We start from the raw sequence: 17,576 nt of genomic DNA, 5'->3' as shown, positions 1-17,576 counted from the left end.
AAAGGTCAGAGCTGCGGGGGGAATTACTGACAAAACTCCTGTGATGCCTGAACTGATCATGTGAGAAAAGACTGCTGGGAAAAGAAATGAGAAAACTTAAGAGAAAAGAGGAGAGGTAGACGGGACTTTTTGAACCAAATCATCTTCCTTCATGTGTTCAATCATCATGTTTTATAGTCACACGTTCAATAATATCATCAACGTTTCTCTGCTACATGTACGTGACAATAACTAAAATATAAAGCCATAAAAGAGGTCATGAAAGGGAAGACAGAAGAATGTTACAGCAGTTTTACTCTTTTTTTGTGCGATTTTTGTAAAGGCGACATGACATAATGTGTAATGTTATGTTGTAAAGGGGATATATCATGCTTTCTGTCATTTTCTATCATTTATATACTGTTATAATGTCAGATGTTTGTGTTAAACATGGTCAAAATTCCAAAACTTGAGGTGAATGTATGTAAAAACGCTCCAGCTGGGCACAATGTAAGTAGACAGTGTTGTTGTGGACTATTTTCAGTGGCGGATTAATACACATTTGGTGCTCTACAGTATTTCTGGCTGCAGATGGTGTTTGAGGGATCAATATATGATAAGTTTAAGTCTCTTTATGTGATTTGTTGACAATGAGGAAAACACATACTTACTTTAAACACCACTTTTACTTTAAATTCCTCCAAAAAAAGAAACGGATACCATTATAACAACGACCTAATCTCTCAATAATGTTCTCAATTTCAACTGAAAATGTCTCTCGTGAGGAGATTAGAGAGTGAAATGTGCGTTAGATAAAAGGCTGAAGTGTATTTCGTGTTTGCTTTGGGACAAACTGGATGTCGAACGATAAAAGTATCGATTCAGTTTCAGAAAACAATAAACTGACGGACCTGTGATCGCTCATTTCTGTGTTTTTACAAATATAACACTTCCTTCGCTGTCTGTTTGTGCTTTTTCCACAAAAAACAATTCATGAAGCACCTCTGCGATTCTAATTAACTTCACGGGTGGTCAAATGGATAGAAATATGACCCAGATAGAGACACTGTAGTCCAGACACAGCGACACACAGATGTGTTACATACTCCAGAGCTGCTATCTGGTCCTCTGTGTCCACTGTACCGAGCCTCTGATGGACCTGCTGCAAAACCCTGTGAAGCGATGGACAAGGATGAAAGGTCATTAAGTCAGGAATTATTAGTTCCTAGTATCAACATACGCCTTAGTATGTACGCCTACCTTTCCCCTCTGAACCCGGACCCCCTGCCGTCCAGCCGCGCCACAATGACCTGCTCCAGTCCCACCAGCACCCAGTCCCAGTCCAACCGGAACTCCTCCGTCACCGCCTGACCGCCTGGAGAGCTGCCGCTGCCGGGACAAAGATAGACAGATACGGAGCTGATGTGATGTTCGCAGTTAAAGCTTTTGGGAAACTGTGGGTGCAGCTTTAAGGCAGAATTTCAGAGTCTGTGTTCTTATCGTATTACAGGAACACTAATCTCTGTTTAACAGGCAGGTGTGCGTTATTTCCTGATAACCGCACAGCCCTGATAGGTTTCAGGCTGTGGCTTCTCCTCTGCTGCATAACATCTACTCAGAGATATTAAGTTTTCATTTAGACCAGAATTACACTGTTAGAAATCCACTATTTGGCCAAATGTATGTGGACACCCTCACATACAGTATATAACTTCTAATTTAAATTTGTTGTACAGTTTGTTCTCTACTCTTCTGTTTACTTTTAGATCTCTTAGGTAGTTTTCCCCATTTTTATATCCTGCCTGTTCTATTCTTCTGGTTTGTTTATTCTTGTTCTGCTTGTAACACCTAATCTTATTTTATCACCTTCATGTGTGATTTTTCGAACATCTCACTCCAAAATCATGAGTAATAATCTGCTGATGTAACAGCTTCCTCTCTGCTGGTTTCAGACTTTCCACCAGATGTTGGAACCACCAGGCTGCAGAGATTTTGCTCCCATCCAGCCACATGTGCATTAGTGAGGTTCAGTACTGATGTTGTTGGGCGATAAGGTCCGGTTTGACGTCGGTGTTCCAGTTTATCTCAAGAGTTTTGGATGGGGTTGAGGTCGGGATTCAAGTTCTTCCAAACCAAACTGAGAAAACAATTTCTTCACGGGGCTGGCTTTGTGTACTTTCCCCGAAACAGGAAGGGACCAAACGGAAACTGTTGCCACAAAGTTGGAAGTTCACCATTGTATCAAATATCCTTGTATGCTGATTTATCTGGTTTGGAACAAAGAGAGCCAGCGAAAACCATGAGGAACGGTCCCGGACCAAAGGGTATTTTTGATTACTCAGAGAATAAACCGCTCTGACCTGTGCAGTTAAAAATAACTCATGATGCAGAGTAAGCAAACAACCTTGGCCTAATTCAACCACAACAGCCAACAATGACTCTTGAAAGAAGCAAATGAAGTAGAAGAAGAAGCCAATTTAATCTCAGTGTCATTAAATAGTCTAACTTATGCATCTTATCTTGTCATTAGGCTTCTTGACTATTTAGTTAGTTTTGTCTAGCAAATTACATCTATGCATATTGCCATTATGTACTATACTGCAAAATGTACTTTGTATATTTAAAATGATATAATGCTAATATGCTAATCTTACAATAATGCAAAGGTTTATTAAAGCAGAGAAGATTGTACTCAAAGACAAAGAAGAACAGCCCTGCATTGTGTGTTCGTCATGGGAAATTAAAGTTGTAGCTAAGATGTGATTTTTCCATTACTTTTACTTTTCTAGTACATTTTTGTTTTTTAGAATAAGTTTCACAGCCTGCAGGCGTTGAGGAGTGAAATGTCTCATTTTCAGCCGTCCTGACTGAATTTGGACTTTGAAGTTCAAGGCGTTGCGGTGAATGCAGATGGGGGAAAAAAAATGTAAATGTAATAAAGTTGAACAGGCTTACACAATGAGGAGAAGGCCGTAGAGGTAGGACTCAGAGAAGTCGGGGGGATAGATGAGCTTCAGAGGCAGCTCTGTGAGTAAAGTGAGAAACATTAGCTGAAGGGAAAGGTGACCGAGAGAGAGAGAGGAAGAGGGGGGGGGGGGGGGGGGGGAGACAGCCAAGAGCACTGAGGACAGAAACAAACACACACACTCCAATATTATCCGCCGTCTATGTCTAAACAGCTCAATTATCTTATGTTCTGTGTCATGTGTAAAGAATCAATACACACAAACACACAAACAGCTGTTAAGTGCAGATCATTTGTACCAAAGTTGTCATTAGTGATCATCCGGATGTCCGTCTGAACCGTCCTTTTAGTCTCCATCGCTGACCGCAGAGGGAAGTTGTTCTCCAGGATGAAATACGCTGAGAAACAGGAAATGATTCATCAGAACGGAATAAAAGTGAATCCTTCCTTGCACTCAGTCTTTGAGTTGTACCGTGAAGTGTAATTTAACCTTTAAATCACATCCCCCCCCCCCCCCCCCACCCTGTATTCTTTCTGCCCCGGTGTGCTTTAGCGTGTATATCCGACGTGAATCAGTATGTTGCGAAAGTTGATAATCCTTCTTATATAATCCCGTTTCCTCTCGGCCAAGCGGCAAAGGTGAAACGTGAGGTCGTGCAGAAATAAAGACAACACGCGACAGTTCACGTACTGATGCGATAAAATATTCAGCGCTTCATCCAGAAGCCACTGAAAAGCAACGGTATGACTTCATTTTTATTTTATAAGGGCTAATCCACACAGTACACACGCTTCCTACACATGTACCATTAAAAAATAACATACTTTTCAATATCTTATATTCCTGCTCTGTCACCCTGTAGCTGCACTTTCACATCTTTTTACAATTTTTTGTACATTTTCTGATAAATTTCCTTCTTTTATCCCAGACTAACACTGACCATTAGGTTTTCTATAAAAAATGCAGTGAATAGCAAACATTTAAAGTGTAATAAGAAACAAAATTAAACATCTTGAAATGTATAAATTACTGGCACAGCTTGACCTCGCATCAAATCCAACAGCTGCTGATGTTTTTTATACGAGTGAGACGGTGAAGCTTGATTGCAAACACACTATTTTTCCATTTCAGAGCAGATATGAGAAAAAGCGTAAAAATCTGCCTGCCCACACAAATACAACATGAACAGAAAACGGTTTCATGCTTAATAGAAAAAAGAATACTTACAGTCCACATCATCAAAACTCAGAAGGAGAACAGCTGGAACACCAGGACCTGCAGTGGAGGAGAATTAAATACTTTTTTTTTGACGTTTTTATGAAGGAAACACAAGCTGCTGACAGATTTTCATCGTCGCCTGAAGCCCTTTTGACTCGCAGAGAGTCAGTTTTACATATTAGCCTCAAGTTATGGAAGACATCCATTGGAAAAGCATGATCATTTTGCCATTTTCCAAAGGAGGAAGACATTATTAAACAGAAGTGGCAAAAAGTTGCAAAAGGTTTTCATAATGTTTCACTGATGTAGACAGATTCAAAGAAGAAATCCTCAGGGGAACATGAATGTGTGAACCAAATTTTATGACAATCAGTCCAATAGTTGTTGAGATATTTAGCTCAAAACCACAAATCTCTGACTCTTCAGACATTAAACTCTGCTGTTACAATCGTATTTAACCAAAGTGAGCAAATATCTGACAAACATTTCTCAACAGGGAGCTTCTGAAGCTGCTGAAAGCCGTCGTTTTCTCATATTCGATGGATTCGCATGTAGAACCGGAGCTAATGACCCACCGGCGTACACATGGCACAGACACAGTCCCCCCATAACATCCTTTAAGACTGACAGAAGATGTTTGCTTTGACTCTCTGTCTCACCTTTGCAGTGCAGGACGGCCTGCTGTACATCGGGGCTGACGTTGGCGTCGAAGAACGTACACTCCTCCTTCAGTCCGCAGGTGAGGCATCGTCGTGGAAACAGGCCGAGGGCGGACACACTGACGGAAAACACACGGTGAGTTTACTGAGCACGAAGAATCAATAGTGGAAAATTACATAAGCTGGAGAAATAATGAACAAAAAGTCCTTAAACACATAATATGATTCCATTTCATCCGCTTGTATTTTACCTGTATAAATGTCTCTGTTGTGCAGAGTCCTCTGTGCTCAGAAAGTATCTGTGTGTGGAGGAAAGCAGAGCAGCTAAAGTAGGACAAGGTCATAGATCCATTATACATCTGCCTTTACTAGTCACTGCACACTGTGGCTGGACAACCATCAACACAGATTTATGTAGTCGTGGACCCTGCGGCACACAAAGATGCGATATTTTCAAACATAACATGTTCATTTCTTTTTCTCTTTCTACAAAATAGAGCAGATATTTTACCAGGAAAAGACTGAGCTGGTCATCAGTCATTTTTGTGATGGTAGCAGCGGTAGAAGTAGTCATGGTGATGGGAGTTAACACATTGATATTTATCATTGTTTAACTTACAAGCAACAGAGAAATATCACATAATTAGTCTCTGTTTCTTTTACATGTTTTTTTAATCTTTATTTAACTTACATGATCTGGTTGTTTTCATCATAAGCTACGATTTTCGTCACCTCCCAGTCGCCTGACGTCAGGTGGCGAACCTCATCCTGGTCACTTCGTAACTGAAAACAACAGAAAAACATCCTTGTAGATTTTTAAGATTCAACACGAGATTGTGTAAAAGGAAATGCGAGAGTAGGAGTGAGAAGGAGAAGGAGAAAGTCCTCCTCGAGTCACCTTCTTGGTGAACATTGTGATGTGTTGGAAATCTCCCTGACCTCCTTGTTTCACCGGCAGAGTGAGGAAAAACCTGCTCCTGTCCTTGGAGAACAGCGGCTCCTGTCTCTGTGGAGCAAAGTAGAGGCTTCAGAGGTGACATACTTTATGCATGAATGAGTTCTGCTGTATTCTGCCTCAAAAATAAAAGGAACATATAGCGCCGTGGGGATAATATATTGTAGCTGGAGATGCATGGAAACGACGGCAAGGCTTCATGTTTTTATTATAGATTGTTTGTCAGCAGAAGTTCTTCATTCTTCAGGTTTACCTGTCTGGGGAGCCAAGCCTCCGAAGAGTCCTCGTGTCTCTGAATGAAAGGGATGAAAATTGTAACGTGTTTGGAACAAGAGAAGAAATAACAAGAAGTTATTCAGACATTAAAAGAAGAGAAAGAAATCTTGAGTAGCTGTGGAGATTTCTGAGAAGTTGAATTGATTTTCTACGTTTAGCGGTAAAACCTGAAGTATCTACAGTCAGCTGATCATCCTTTCAAATCCAGACCATCCGCTCTTAAAGAATTAAGTGAAAGGTTTCCAAAAACTTAACTCATTTATCCCAATACTAACACATTATAAACTGCCTCTTGAGTCCTCACACAGCTGAACACTTTGTTTCTTATCTTTAGTCTTGTTACTGTTTTCCTTGTTTTTAACCTGCATCCTTATTGTCTTTCACTGAGTTTCTGTTTTCATGGTTTTGTGTTTTTATGCCGCCTTGCTTTCCTCTTGTGAGTTGATAAAGATCTGATCGGATCTGACACCAGATGTTGCAAACTTGCAATTAACTATTGACCTGATGTATGAAGAATTACATGACAGCTGACTGCTGCTCTGGTCTTTCTAGTGTCAGAGTCTCTCTTTTTGTTGCTATACTTCACCGCAGCTCAACAGGGAAAAACACAGAGAGAGAATCTGATGCTAAAAAGATGTGGCAGATATCTACTTGATATGACTGAGTCAGACTGCTGAAGCCTCACAGAAGCTTCACATCAACTTTTAAATATATTTTTTTGCTGAAAACGAGGACTGTGTCCTTTAATTCCCTGCTGCAGCTGTTGTTGCACATGTCACAAAAAGGCAGATCCCACTGCAACCTCTGCATTAGCCCTTTCATGCATGAATTATTAAATCACAGAATAATATTTTTTTTATTGTCTATTTTTACTCTTAAACAAGTGAAAAATCATGCCAATAACTTTTTTTTTTCAATAAATTGTATTTTGACACACCTCCGCTGTAGTGGACACCAAGCATCAACAGAGTATAATATTTTATTACTAAGAGCAAACGGTATGAAAACACATAGGAACATTAAATATCTACAACAATAGAGAGGATAACTGAAAAACAAGACCGAGGCCCAATAGACAGAATGAACCCTTTGTTGCGTAACGTCCACTGGAGCGGACGGATGTATTTTCAGTCACAGAAAAAAACGTACAAGAAAAATATTATTAAAAACTTGATAAAAGTATTTCAAACATCTTATTTAGTTGAAAAATATATTTTTTTACTTGTTTTTTTCTCTGAGAATAAAAGTATTTAACAGATATTCCTGAGCTACTTGGTGTATTTCCTCCACCTTACACCATTTTTCAGTTTATGATTCAGTATCTCATAATCACAGAGAGTCAAAAATGATATAAAATGATACTTAAATGGTTCAAAATGGCTTCCAAATACCATTGGATGAAAGGGTTAGAGATATAGAGTCATGCAGTGCAGCTGAAATATGCTGTGATATTTAGTTTTATTTCATTTTATATTGAAAGTGGAGTAAGACTCATGAGGCTTATTTTACTTGAGACTACATGTGAAGACTTGTTTCTACATCAAACCTCTACGGTTGACTTGAAACTACTTTGTGAACTGACCAGAAATCGCTGCGTCCCGCCATTTCTTTAATCAATAACACCCACCTGATGGCAGACTCCTACGGTGGCGTCGCACACCGTCAGCAGCGAAGCGTTCTGGGCCCGATTGAGCCACCGCACAGCGAGGTGAGTATTACTGATCCACTTCACCATGGGGACATAGAAATCCCTGCAGAGGAGAAGCAGAGAGAGGAATCAGATTGGGGATTTTGTGCCCTTGTGTGCCAGTATTGTATTTATATATGTGTGTGTGTGTGTGTGTGTGTGTGTGTGTGTGTGTGTGTGTGTGTGTGTGTGTGTGTCACCTGAGCCTGAGCTGTTCAGGAGGCTGCAGTTCCTGAGTGTGAGTCGCTCCAAACAGGTTGACCACAGACAATTTGACTGCAGGGTTTGTCTGGCCGGCCTGATGTTGTGAAACAGAGACAGACGCAGGCGGATTGATGAGAATCTGATCAATTTCCTTTCAAATCAGAAAACATCTTTATGATAAAGTTATTATATGACTGTACAGATTTCCACTGAATAAGTGATTAAAATTTGAACTGCACCAGCTTAAAATTGCATGTAGGTGTTTTAATAATCTTCAGTGAAATATATTTGTCTACTTGCAGAAATCTAAATCTAAAGTGCACAGTGAACCATATTAGTGCTTAGTTCTTTCTAGGTCATGTCTAAGCAAATTATTGGGAAATTACTAATTAAAATGGTACAGACAAATAGCTGACACTGAAGAATATTCAGTATCCTGTATGACAAAAACTAAATCTAAAACTAAACTGTTGCAAAGATGTTCTTAAAAGGCAGTTTTTCAGCGCCGACATGCACAGATCGGTACAGTAAGCACAACGCAACAAACACAGGATGCTTGTTATGCTGCAGAACAGATAAAGCTTCTGTTTTCCTCCTTCAGCGGTGGGAGGATGACGGTTTAGTTTCCCTTTGAAACCGCAGAAAAAAAAAAAAAAAGAGGACCTGACCCGCACATCCATTAGTGAACCTGATAATCAACGAGGCAGCATGTGAAACAGAGTCTCCTCTAGGTTCTGCTGAGTGAAACGACCTTCACGGTGTTTCAAGAAACAGGTCGTCCGGCGCTGCTGTAATATCACATTCAGTTTCGGCACCTTTTGAAGATACAAAAACCCTGCAAAAGCGAGATATTTTCTCCTTGATTGAAAATCATTTCCAGCTAAGTGCAAAACTAGCAAATTGGCTGAATAATGTGAAACCTTGAAGTCAGTTTTTGCTTCATTAGTTGTAAGAATATTTGGCAATTAGCTGTTTATTTTGGTTATTACAAATGTTTCACCTCTGACGCCCAATATAAACTGAAATAATGATTATTTTTACCTAATCTTGTTGTCTTTCTTAATATTTTAAAATATTTAAGGAACTCAGTAGCCTGAGTTGAATATGATGCTATTACCTTATTATCTCTATAAATCAGTCTTACCATGGGATATGGGTACTGTAGTCCTCGTGGGTAGGTGCTGCCGGTGAACTGGGGCAGAGCCATGTTAGGTACCAGCGTGTCGTTAATGGTGAGGAAAGCCAGTTTCTCTCCATCAGGTGACCACCAGTGAGCCAAGTGTGAGCGCAGAATCTCCTCTGATACAAAAAAAAAAACAACAACACACCTTGATTTCTGCATGAATACTTTATCTCTTGCTCTCTGTTTTTCGTCTTGTTTTGACTGTGTAACACTCGGAGGTGCTAATGATGAAGGCCAGAAAAATAAAACCGTGTAGAGTCGTGATCTCTCTGGTGATGATGTAATATGCTGCACTTTATTTCATTTTTATTTCCTTTTTTTTTTTATTTTCTAGGCTTCTGCTCTTATTCTTTGTTGTTGCTGATTTATTAGTTTTCTTTACACATGGGCTTGAGAATGGTTAAATTTAATAAAACGTGGTCAAAAAGAGACTTCAAACAGATTAAATCAACAAAAAATAACTTGTTTTCTGTTATTTATAACAGCAAAAGTTGATTTTTGTTTTTGTTTTTTTAAACTATGTTAGTTGATTCCTCCATTTTTCATTGCTGGTTGCTCATATCATCAGTGAAATAGGAATTAAAACACACTCTTCTCTTTCATTCACTGTCAAAACATCATCCAAATGGTTACACTCTAAAATAAATGCTGATAGATAAAGAGAAAAGACACAGCTGAGCTCACAGCACATCTACAAACAGAAATGATTCTATAATGTTCCCCATCTGCCCCAGTGTGTGTCTGTGATGTGCAAACTGCACAGACCATCAACACATTACTGAATTTGTTTACACAGCGAGTTAATGGATTGAGGCTTGTTGTTGATTTTTCATCGCCACTCTGCTTAGTTTGTCTCGTCTGCTCGGCTGCATTTTTAATGCAGGAGACAAATCTTTAAAACATTTTAAACAGCTGAACTAAAGATGCACAGACCTGAGTCTAAATCCTGAAGATACATATCGCAGAACTTCTGTCTGAGCCTTCTGGCTTCTGAGAAGAGCCCAAAAAATGTTTAAAAAACATAAAAAAAACCTTTCAGAAACTGGAATTTGTAGACTTGTTCAGCAATTATCATCATCAAGAGATTAACAGATGCATCACGAAAACTATTACTTACGTAAACACTTCATTAAATTAGCATTTTAATTAAAAAAAAAACCAATAACTGCATCATTTACACACTCATAAACACAAATTATTGTGGCTTGAAAACTACAGACACATTTGTGAGTCATGTCGCGCTCTCGTGTGCTCATGAATGAGTCTAAAGTACGCCATTTATTTTGATTAGTAAAATATGTTAAAATAAGTGAGAGGAAATAATCTCATGTTGCAAATTGCAGCTTGTAAATTGCAGATTTAGTGAAACAGGCCACTGGATAATACTACTGTGGAGATAGGATCATGAGCCCAAACTTCTATATACAGTATTTATGATATTATAATGATTGACAAGCCACTGTAAAAAAAACAATACAAATTTACATATTAATTTAACTGTTAAACTATGTCTGCCAGATAAATTCAGTCCATTTTTTATGCTTAAAAACAAATTAAAAGATATTAAAGGTGCAGTGTCTAGGATTTAGCTTCATCTCCCCCCCCCCCCCCCCCCCCTCATTCTAAGGTAACAAAAACACAACAATTCTTATATTCTTGTTTTCAGGTGATTATACACTAATTAAAACATACTTTGAATGAATATTATATTCCATTTCTGTCAAGTCTGCTCCGCTTGATGCCACTAAATTCTACACACTGCACCTTTAAGTCAAAAGACATATCATAATCAGCCTTTAAAGGGGACATGACATGCAGATTTCCTTGTCTGTATTTATATTTTGGGGCTCTACTGGAATATATATGCATGCTACAGAGTTAAAAAAAAAAACCTCTTTATTTATCTTCTACTGGCTCTTTATGCATCCTTCAGTTCAGCCTCTGTCTGAAACAGGCCGTTTTAGCTCCTGTCTCTTTAAGGCCCCGCCTCCTGATGAGCCCACTCTGTTCTGATTGGTCAGCTTCAGGAAGCTTCCTCCAGCTCCGGAGGCCACGTAAACAAACTATAGTAACAGGATTTCCCTTCTTTTCCTCCTTTTTTTACTAAAAATGGAAACTTCTCAAATACATCCGTACATGTTTGAGTCTGAATCAGATTCAAAACGAGGAAGAATTTTTATACACGTTCATCTAATTTTGGAACTTTGACCGTGTTTAACATAAACATCCGACATCATAACAATATATAAATGACTGAAAATCACAAAAAACATGTTATGTGCCCTTTAAAAAACCCCAAAATCCCCTGAAATGATGTGAGTACAACACTAGTCACAGACCTGGTGTAAACACGTTGTGACCTCACTCACCTTCGTACAACCAATCAGCGAGACCGTTGAAGATGACGCCCTCCATCCCAGAGGAGGTGATTCTCAGGGAGTTACTCCTCACATCTGACTGGTAGTAGATGTTATTCTCAAAAATGTAGATCTGACAAGAAAGAAGGGATGTTGAAGGTACTGATTGCACACTCATGCATGATCCAATATTCTATTTCTTTTGTTAGTTGCGTGGATTCCTGCTGTTTTTTCCCCTCATGTTTTACTTACTTTCTGCTGTCAAACTCAGTGCTGCTTTTGCATGTGTTTTTGATTTGTTTTTCTTTTTGATTTCCTCTCTGATGAGATTTTGCTTTTTTCATAAGCCCCTGGTTTATCTCCCTATGCAGCAAATGTGTGTGTGTGTGTGTGTGTGTGTGTGTGTGTGTGTTTGCTCTTTTCCCTCCATCAGTGTTTTAATATTTGCATTTGCAAATACAAACAGGATCAACCAAACACATCCTGCATGTTCACCAATATCCTGAAACCATGTACATTCATTTTTCACCTGGTGAGCATTTCACTTGTTTTCTTGGTTTTTTTTTTTTTAGATTTATTTATTTTCCCCTGTTCTCAAAAGTCATTAGTCAAACAGAAGCCGTGTTGAGTTTATGCCTCGTTCAGTCTGCAGGAACTTTACCTGCAGCGAGTACAGCTCAGCTTTGTCTAACTGTTACTGTATGCACCGGAAAGACACAACACAGACATGCAAGTGACTGCAAAGAAAAACATCCAACACTTCAGCTTCCCTATTAGTCCTTTAGTTTGTTAGATTAGATTGATGTCATATTATAAAGTTGGAGACAATCACAAAAGAGTGATTTGTTTAATTTTGTTTCTTTTAGATTTTGCAGAATTGTGGAAAAAGAACTTTGCAATCCGGACTTTGGCTCATAAAATATAACCTTCAGCTGCCAGCAGCCTTGTAGGAAGATGTTGTGTTACAGTGTGCCAGTAACAGCATGTCAATAATATCGGGTCCGGTAGTGCGGATATCTCTAAGGAGCTTATTTTATATTTTTGGCTGAGTATTGCTACTGGAATCTCTCATTAATAAGTAGCTGGATGACTAACCAGAAAGAGAACAAACTTCCAAAGTCAGTTTTATGAAGAATGGAGAGGCGTCAAAAATAATATTAATAATTGCATAATCACCCTTATTAAAACTCAATATCTTCTCTTTGTCACAAACAGAGCAGGCACATTTGTTGAAGGTGATTAAATATAGAAATGACCCCCAAAAAAGTAGATAAGGGAGATATTTAATGTTCTATATGTTTAATAGGTTATTTATGAACAAAAATATGTTCATTGTGTTTGCTAGAAAGTTGTCCACAGACAAAGAAAAGCACAGTATGTCATCTTACAGAGTGATGTTACTGTATGTTTGGGTCAGTTGTTAAACTCCCTGTTAGACTAAACTGTTATAAAACACCAATAACAGACGTATAAAGTAGGTTTTAGAGCTGTTAACTGAGACTCAGACTCTCCAGGACCTCAAACAGAACATCATGTTTAAAGCAGAACGATGGTGAGCTGGTAAAAGTTTGATAAGGTTTTATTTTAATAATTTTCTGGGATGATTCCTGAAATGAACTATGCACAGATGCTGGTATTTGATAGTAAAGACAGAGACATTACGAGACAATGATACTTATAGTAAGTTTCCACATTTAAGTGAAATTTTACTCAGAGCTGACATTTAAAGATCCATCTTAACCAGATTAAAGATTCATTTGCAAACCTGATTCTGTATATTTGTTGAATTATATTGCCTTGCCTTTAATTTACAACTACAAAGAAACACATTTTGTCATGTTCTTGCATGTTCAACTGACCAGCTGTGCATCGACTATGACTTGAGGGTTACTCTGATAGAAAGATTGCACTACTAATTTACGGTATTACAGTGTTGCATACAGTTGCATACAGTGTTGAACACTGTATGTAAATTAGTTCTTCATAAAGAAAACAACTGTTACATATCAGATCTTTTCTAGAAGATTATAAAGAAAAGACCCGTCAAAAGACAACTGTACTTTCTTGACTTAGCTAATAGGTCTGTTGCAGAAGTCCTAACTCATGTTTTAATGTTTAATGTAACTTTAAAATAGTCAGAGTTCAGTCAGACCGACACACAGACAAATACTGAGAAACAGGCAGACACACAGCAGAGTGTGGAGAGCCTGTACTGAAAGAACTGAAAGAATCACATCAGAGCAGATCATGGTTGCATCAAATCCCTCGAGAGAGACGAGGGGGCATGAATTCATAAAAACACAGTGAGGAGAGAAGAAAGATGGAGAAGCAATAAAGAGAATGATTCACATAAACACACACACACACATATATATATATATACAGCCTTACCAGCTGTTGTCCTTGTCTTCCCCAGGCTGCATGCTGAAGCACTGCATTGTGAACCTCCGGAGGGTTCAGCTCCCGCACCTCCCTGACACACACACACACACATATATATATATATTAACAACCACCATCTCTTACTGAATGCCACCATGTACATGCATCAGCTGCTGAAATGATTTACGAGAGCATCCAAACATGATAGAAAAGTCGTTGCTTTGTAAAAACATGGATGGAAAACAGTGATAAAAGACTTTCTTACCTCGTGTAGATGTTGTAAACGATGTAGGACGCCGTGTATGAATATCTGTACATCTGCAACGATCACATAATGCAAACAATGATCCATAACCGATACCCTGAGGCAGGATTAGCCTCTCTAAGTCGAGTAAACATCAAGATAACATAACACTTGAGCTCACTGGAGCAGCTAATAACTAACAGCAGCAAGAAAACAAAGCAAAAAATAGAATAAAAACATGGTTTATGTAAAAAAAGATGACTGAAGACTAATTTATTCACTTAATGCTGCACATTGTTTGATCTTTTTATGGTAAAATGTCTCTTCCAAGTACTGTTTGAACACATGCTTCTACTGCACACTGTCAATTATTTGATCTTGATTATCAAACTTTCATAAAGTTGGAGGACTTGCGAGGGACAGAATCGAAAGCAAAGGTTAGAAACTGATGCAGCAAGAAGCTGAGGTATCCTGATTTTTAGTCCTTTGTGTGGCTCGAGCACCCAAAATGCTGGAAATTAAGCTTCCCATAATGCAACCTGATAGTGCCTTTAGATGAGATCCTCTCTGCCTGCAAATTGCCACGTCCTTCAAATGGCCTCGATTTGTAACTCTGGCTATAAAATGGTCTCCAGATGCCGAGATAACCCTGACGACATCATCAGGGTTATTTTCTCAGACTTGACAAAGCTCCAACAGAGCAACAGAAGACTTTATACAGCTGTTTTCACACTGAATGAATAGTGCACCGCATTACTAGTAAGATGAGCTCAATGTGTCAGAAGTGCACTGAGTATCAATACCAGTAACCTTAAAGTGATACCAACAGCGTACTTCATTCAATACCTTTTTTTTTCCTACTTCATATGATTCAGTTGTGTAAAATGCCGCCACTTCTCCTCATCCAAATGATTTTTATAACTAATACATATTGTAACTGCTCAAATTATTGACATATTTATTAAATAACTGGACAAAACTGTACAATGAAGTATTATCACCACAGTCTGTATGAGTCGTAGCTGCTGTCGTCGTGAGCCAATCACATGTTGTGTTACATTGAGGAATGCTTGCTGTGATTGGCTGCAAGCAAAACCACACAAATAGTCTTTTTATTCTAGATCTGGGTACAAAAAGGATCGAACGCAGGTATCGTTTGGCTGGAGAACTACTTGGTACTGGCTTATTTTGGTCGATATCTCAAAAGGTATTGAGTACCGACAGATACATTAAAGTGTTGCTGTTGAAGACTGGAAGACAGTCTGGTTGACAGTAGAGCTGCAACGATTAGTCAGTTGACAGAAAATTAATCTGCAACTGTGACCTTTGGCTGTGGGAAACACTGATCAATATTTTTCACCATTCTGACGAAGAAGAACGACAGGATCAGTCACATCGGACCTCAACACAGGAGATCGCTGTTTGTTTCCTTCCGCAATGTTCTCGTAACCTTTGACTCAAACTATGATCTTTCCCTGAACTTCACCAAGTGTGTTTTTTGTGCCTAAATCTAATCAGACCTCAACCACAGTGTTGTCACATCATAAAACATATTTATTTCTCAACAGTGACAGTTTTGGAGTTGATAAATGATGTTTTCTCGCTAAAGGGAGGAAACGCTTCTACCTGTCGTTCCGGAGTTCATGAACCATCAACGTGTTTTGTCATTTAATTTGGAGGATTTGTTGGTTTATTGTATATTTATTATGTTAGATATACTTGCTGTATTATTGTCTCTGTCTCTCCTTTTCTTTGAGATTAGTTTTCATTGTAAACCTCTTGTATTGACAATTCTTCTCATTAATAATAGATGATATTTACACTGGTGATCAACTATACAATCACCAAACACTACCTCTGTTAATATTTCATATTGTCTATTCTGGCTTAAAGCTGTTTAAAAAACAATATATTTTGCAGAAAGAGTGTCTTGCAGTATCATATATATTATGTATCATCTTGTTATAGCTCTCCATGAAAGCTATGATGTTAACTGAGTTTAATATTTAAATCCAGTACTCCGTGGCTGCACCATCCCATGTGTTGTTCATTATTTTATACTTCCCCAAAAATTCAGCCTGACATATTTGGTATAAAAACCTTGAGATCTCCACTAGAATTTAAAATAAAGTTTTTTGGCCCAAACTCCCAAAGACTCGGATCTCCTCCTTCAACTTGTTTTCCTCACTGCCAGGTGAACTGTACTATATGCGTCCTGCACAGCTGATTTCCCTTCATGCATGGTGGTGCACGAACAGAGAAATTCAATTGAGGAGCGTCTAAAAATCTCAGTCAGCGGTGGTTACTTGTAACCCTCGAGGGGCTTTCATGTTGCCCTGGTAACAAATAAAACTGGAGTGCAATCAATTAAGCCTCATTATGCAGAGAAGAAGAGAAGAAGTGGAGTGAAATAATGTTGAAAATAATCAGCGTTTCTCCACATACAGAGGGTGTACGGGAGCTTTGAATCCATTGAGAGGCCCTTAAACCATGATACGGTTTTGACCTGACAATCATGAAATATACTGTCGAACACACAGACGCCCGTCCTCCAGCTGCTTTTCTAAACCTGATCTTTTTCTCTTTTTTTTTTAAACAAATCTAAAAATCGATGGAAAAAACCTTGACTGTGAGGAGAGAAGAGAGAAGAGAGAAGAAAGCCTCATGGTGGATGATTCACACACAGGAATCCCTCTGTGTGTGTGTGTGTGTGTGTGTGTGTGTGTGTGTGTGTGTGTGTGTGTGTGACGATAAAGTGACGATGCACAAAAAGCACAAAACAGCACACAAAGACAAACAAAACACAATAAATTAAACCACACCTGTTCAGTGCAGGTGGTGCAATTTCTTTTCAGACAGTAACTGTGTGTGTGTGTGTGTGTGTGTGTGTGTGTGTGTGTGTGTGTGTGTGTGTGTGTGTTTGTATGCAGCCCAGTGTAGTCCAAGTAGCCGTGCTTCACAAACAGTTGGTGCATGTTCCAAACAGCAGGCATCGGTCCAGCCTACGACTCCAAATTATCCAAATTATCCAACAGCATCGGAGTTAATCGTTTCAATTCAAGTCAATTCCAATTTTGTTGCTTTTAACAAACACAAAAGTGCTCTTCAGAGAACAAAAGAGCATAAAGATAAATAAAAACAAGCACAAATCACAAACCTGAAGATGCAGGGCCAGAGCTTGTGTGTGTGTGGGTGTGTTTGTGCATGCAGATGAGTGAGTGACAGCACTCTCGGGTATTGCACAGGAGTACAATGTAAATGACAGCCTGCCAGGAAATAAACAAAAGCGAAAAGAGTGGCTGCTAATGTTGAGGATGATCCACAACTCTAATCACAGCTTGTGTGGTCGTGAGGGGGACGCAAATCAAAAAAAACATCTTTTGTTTTCTCTATGTGATGCCGTTCAGGTGATTTTTTTTTTTTTTGATTTATTGCTTTGTGCTAACGACGCATTTTAATTTAAAAC

General features: G+C 38.7%; 1 protein-coding gene across 3 annotated transcripts in view; it reads right to left on the bottom strand.

Annotated features, from left to right (window-relative positions):
* The window catches only part of LOC122975993 (inactive dipeptidyl peptidase 10-like), an 87,543-nt gene that overhangs the window by 11,436 nt on the left and 58,531 nt on the right, over positions 1 to 17,576 (bottom strand). For 2 of the 3 annotated variants that reach the window (XM_044344215.1, XM_044344217.1), the window contains exons 6-21: positions 14,132 to 14,184; positions 13,876 to 13,957; positions 11,497 to 11,617; positions 9,089 to 9,243; positions 7,941 to 8,038; positions 7,681 to 7,804; positions 6,031 to 6,069; positions 5,721 to 5,828; positions 5,514 to 5,605; positions 5,074 to 5,121; positions 4,823 to 4,941; positions 4,173 to 4,220; positions 3,244 to 3,342; positions 2,935 to 3,004; positions 1,240 to 1,368; positions 1,086 to 1,151 (exon numbers count right to left, since the gene is read on the bottom strand). In XM_044344215.1, coding sequence (XP_044200150.1) covers positions 1,086 to 1,151; positions 1,240 to 1,368; positions 2,935 to 3,004; positions 3,244 to 3,342; positions 4,173 to 4,220; positions 4,823 to 4,941; positions 5,074 to 5,121; positions 5,514 to 5,605; positions 5,721 to 5,828; positions 6,031 to 6,069; positions 7,681 to 7,804; positions 7,941 to 8,038; positions 9,089 to 9,243; positions 11,497 to 11,617; positions 13,876 to 13,957; positions 14,132 to 14,184 — 1,451 coding nt within the window. Of the gene's footprint in view, positions 1 to 1,085; positions 1,152 to 1,239; positions 1,369 to 2,934; positions 3,005 to 3,243; positions 3,343 to 4,172; positions 4,221 to 4,822; positions 4,942 to 5,073; positions 5,122 to 5,513; positions 5,606 to 5,720; positions 5,829 to 6,030; positions 6,070 to 7,680; positions 7,805 to 7,940; positions 8,039 to 9,088; positions 9,244 to 11,496; positions 11,618 to 13,875; positions 13,958 to 14,131; positions 14,185 to 17,267; positions 17,523 to 17,576 lie in introns of those variants that run through there. The other variant, XM_044344218.1, reaches the window with a different exon arrangement.

Source organism: Thunnus albacares, chromosome 24 (genome assembly GCF_914725855.1).
Source record: "Thunnus albacares chromosome 24, fThuAlb1.1, whole genome shotgun sequence".
NCBI lineage: Eukaryota > Metazoa > Chordata > Actinopteri > Scombriformes > Scombridae > Thunnus > Thunnus albacares.
This window is presented reverse-complemented; position numbering and strand designations above follow the sequence as displayed.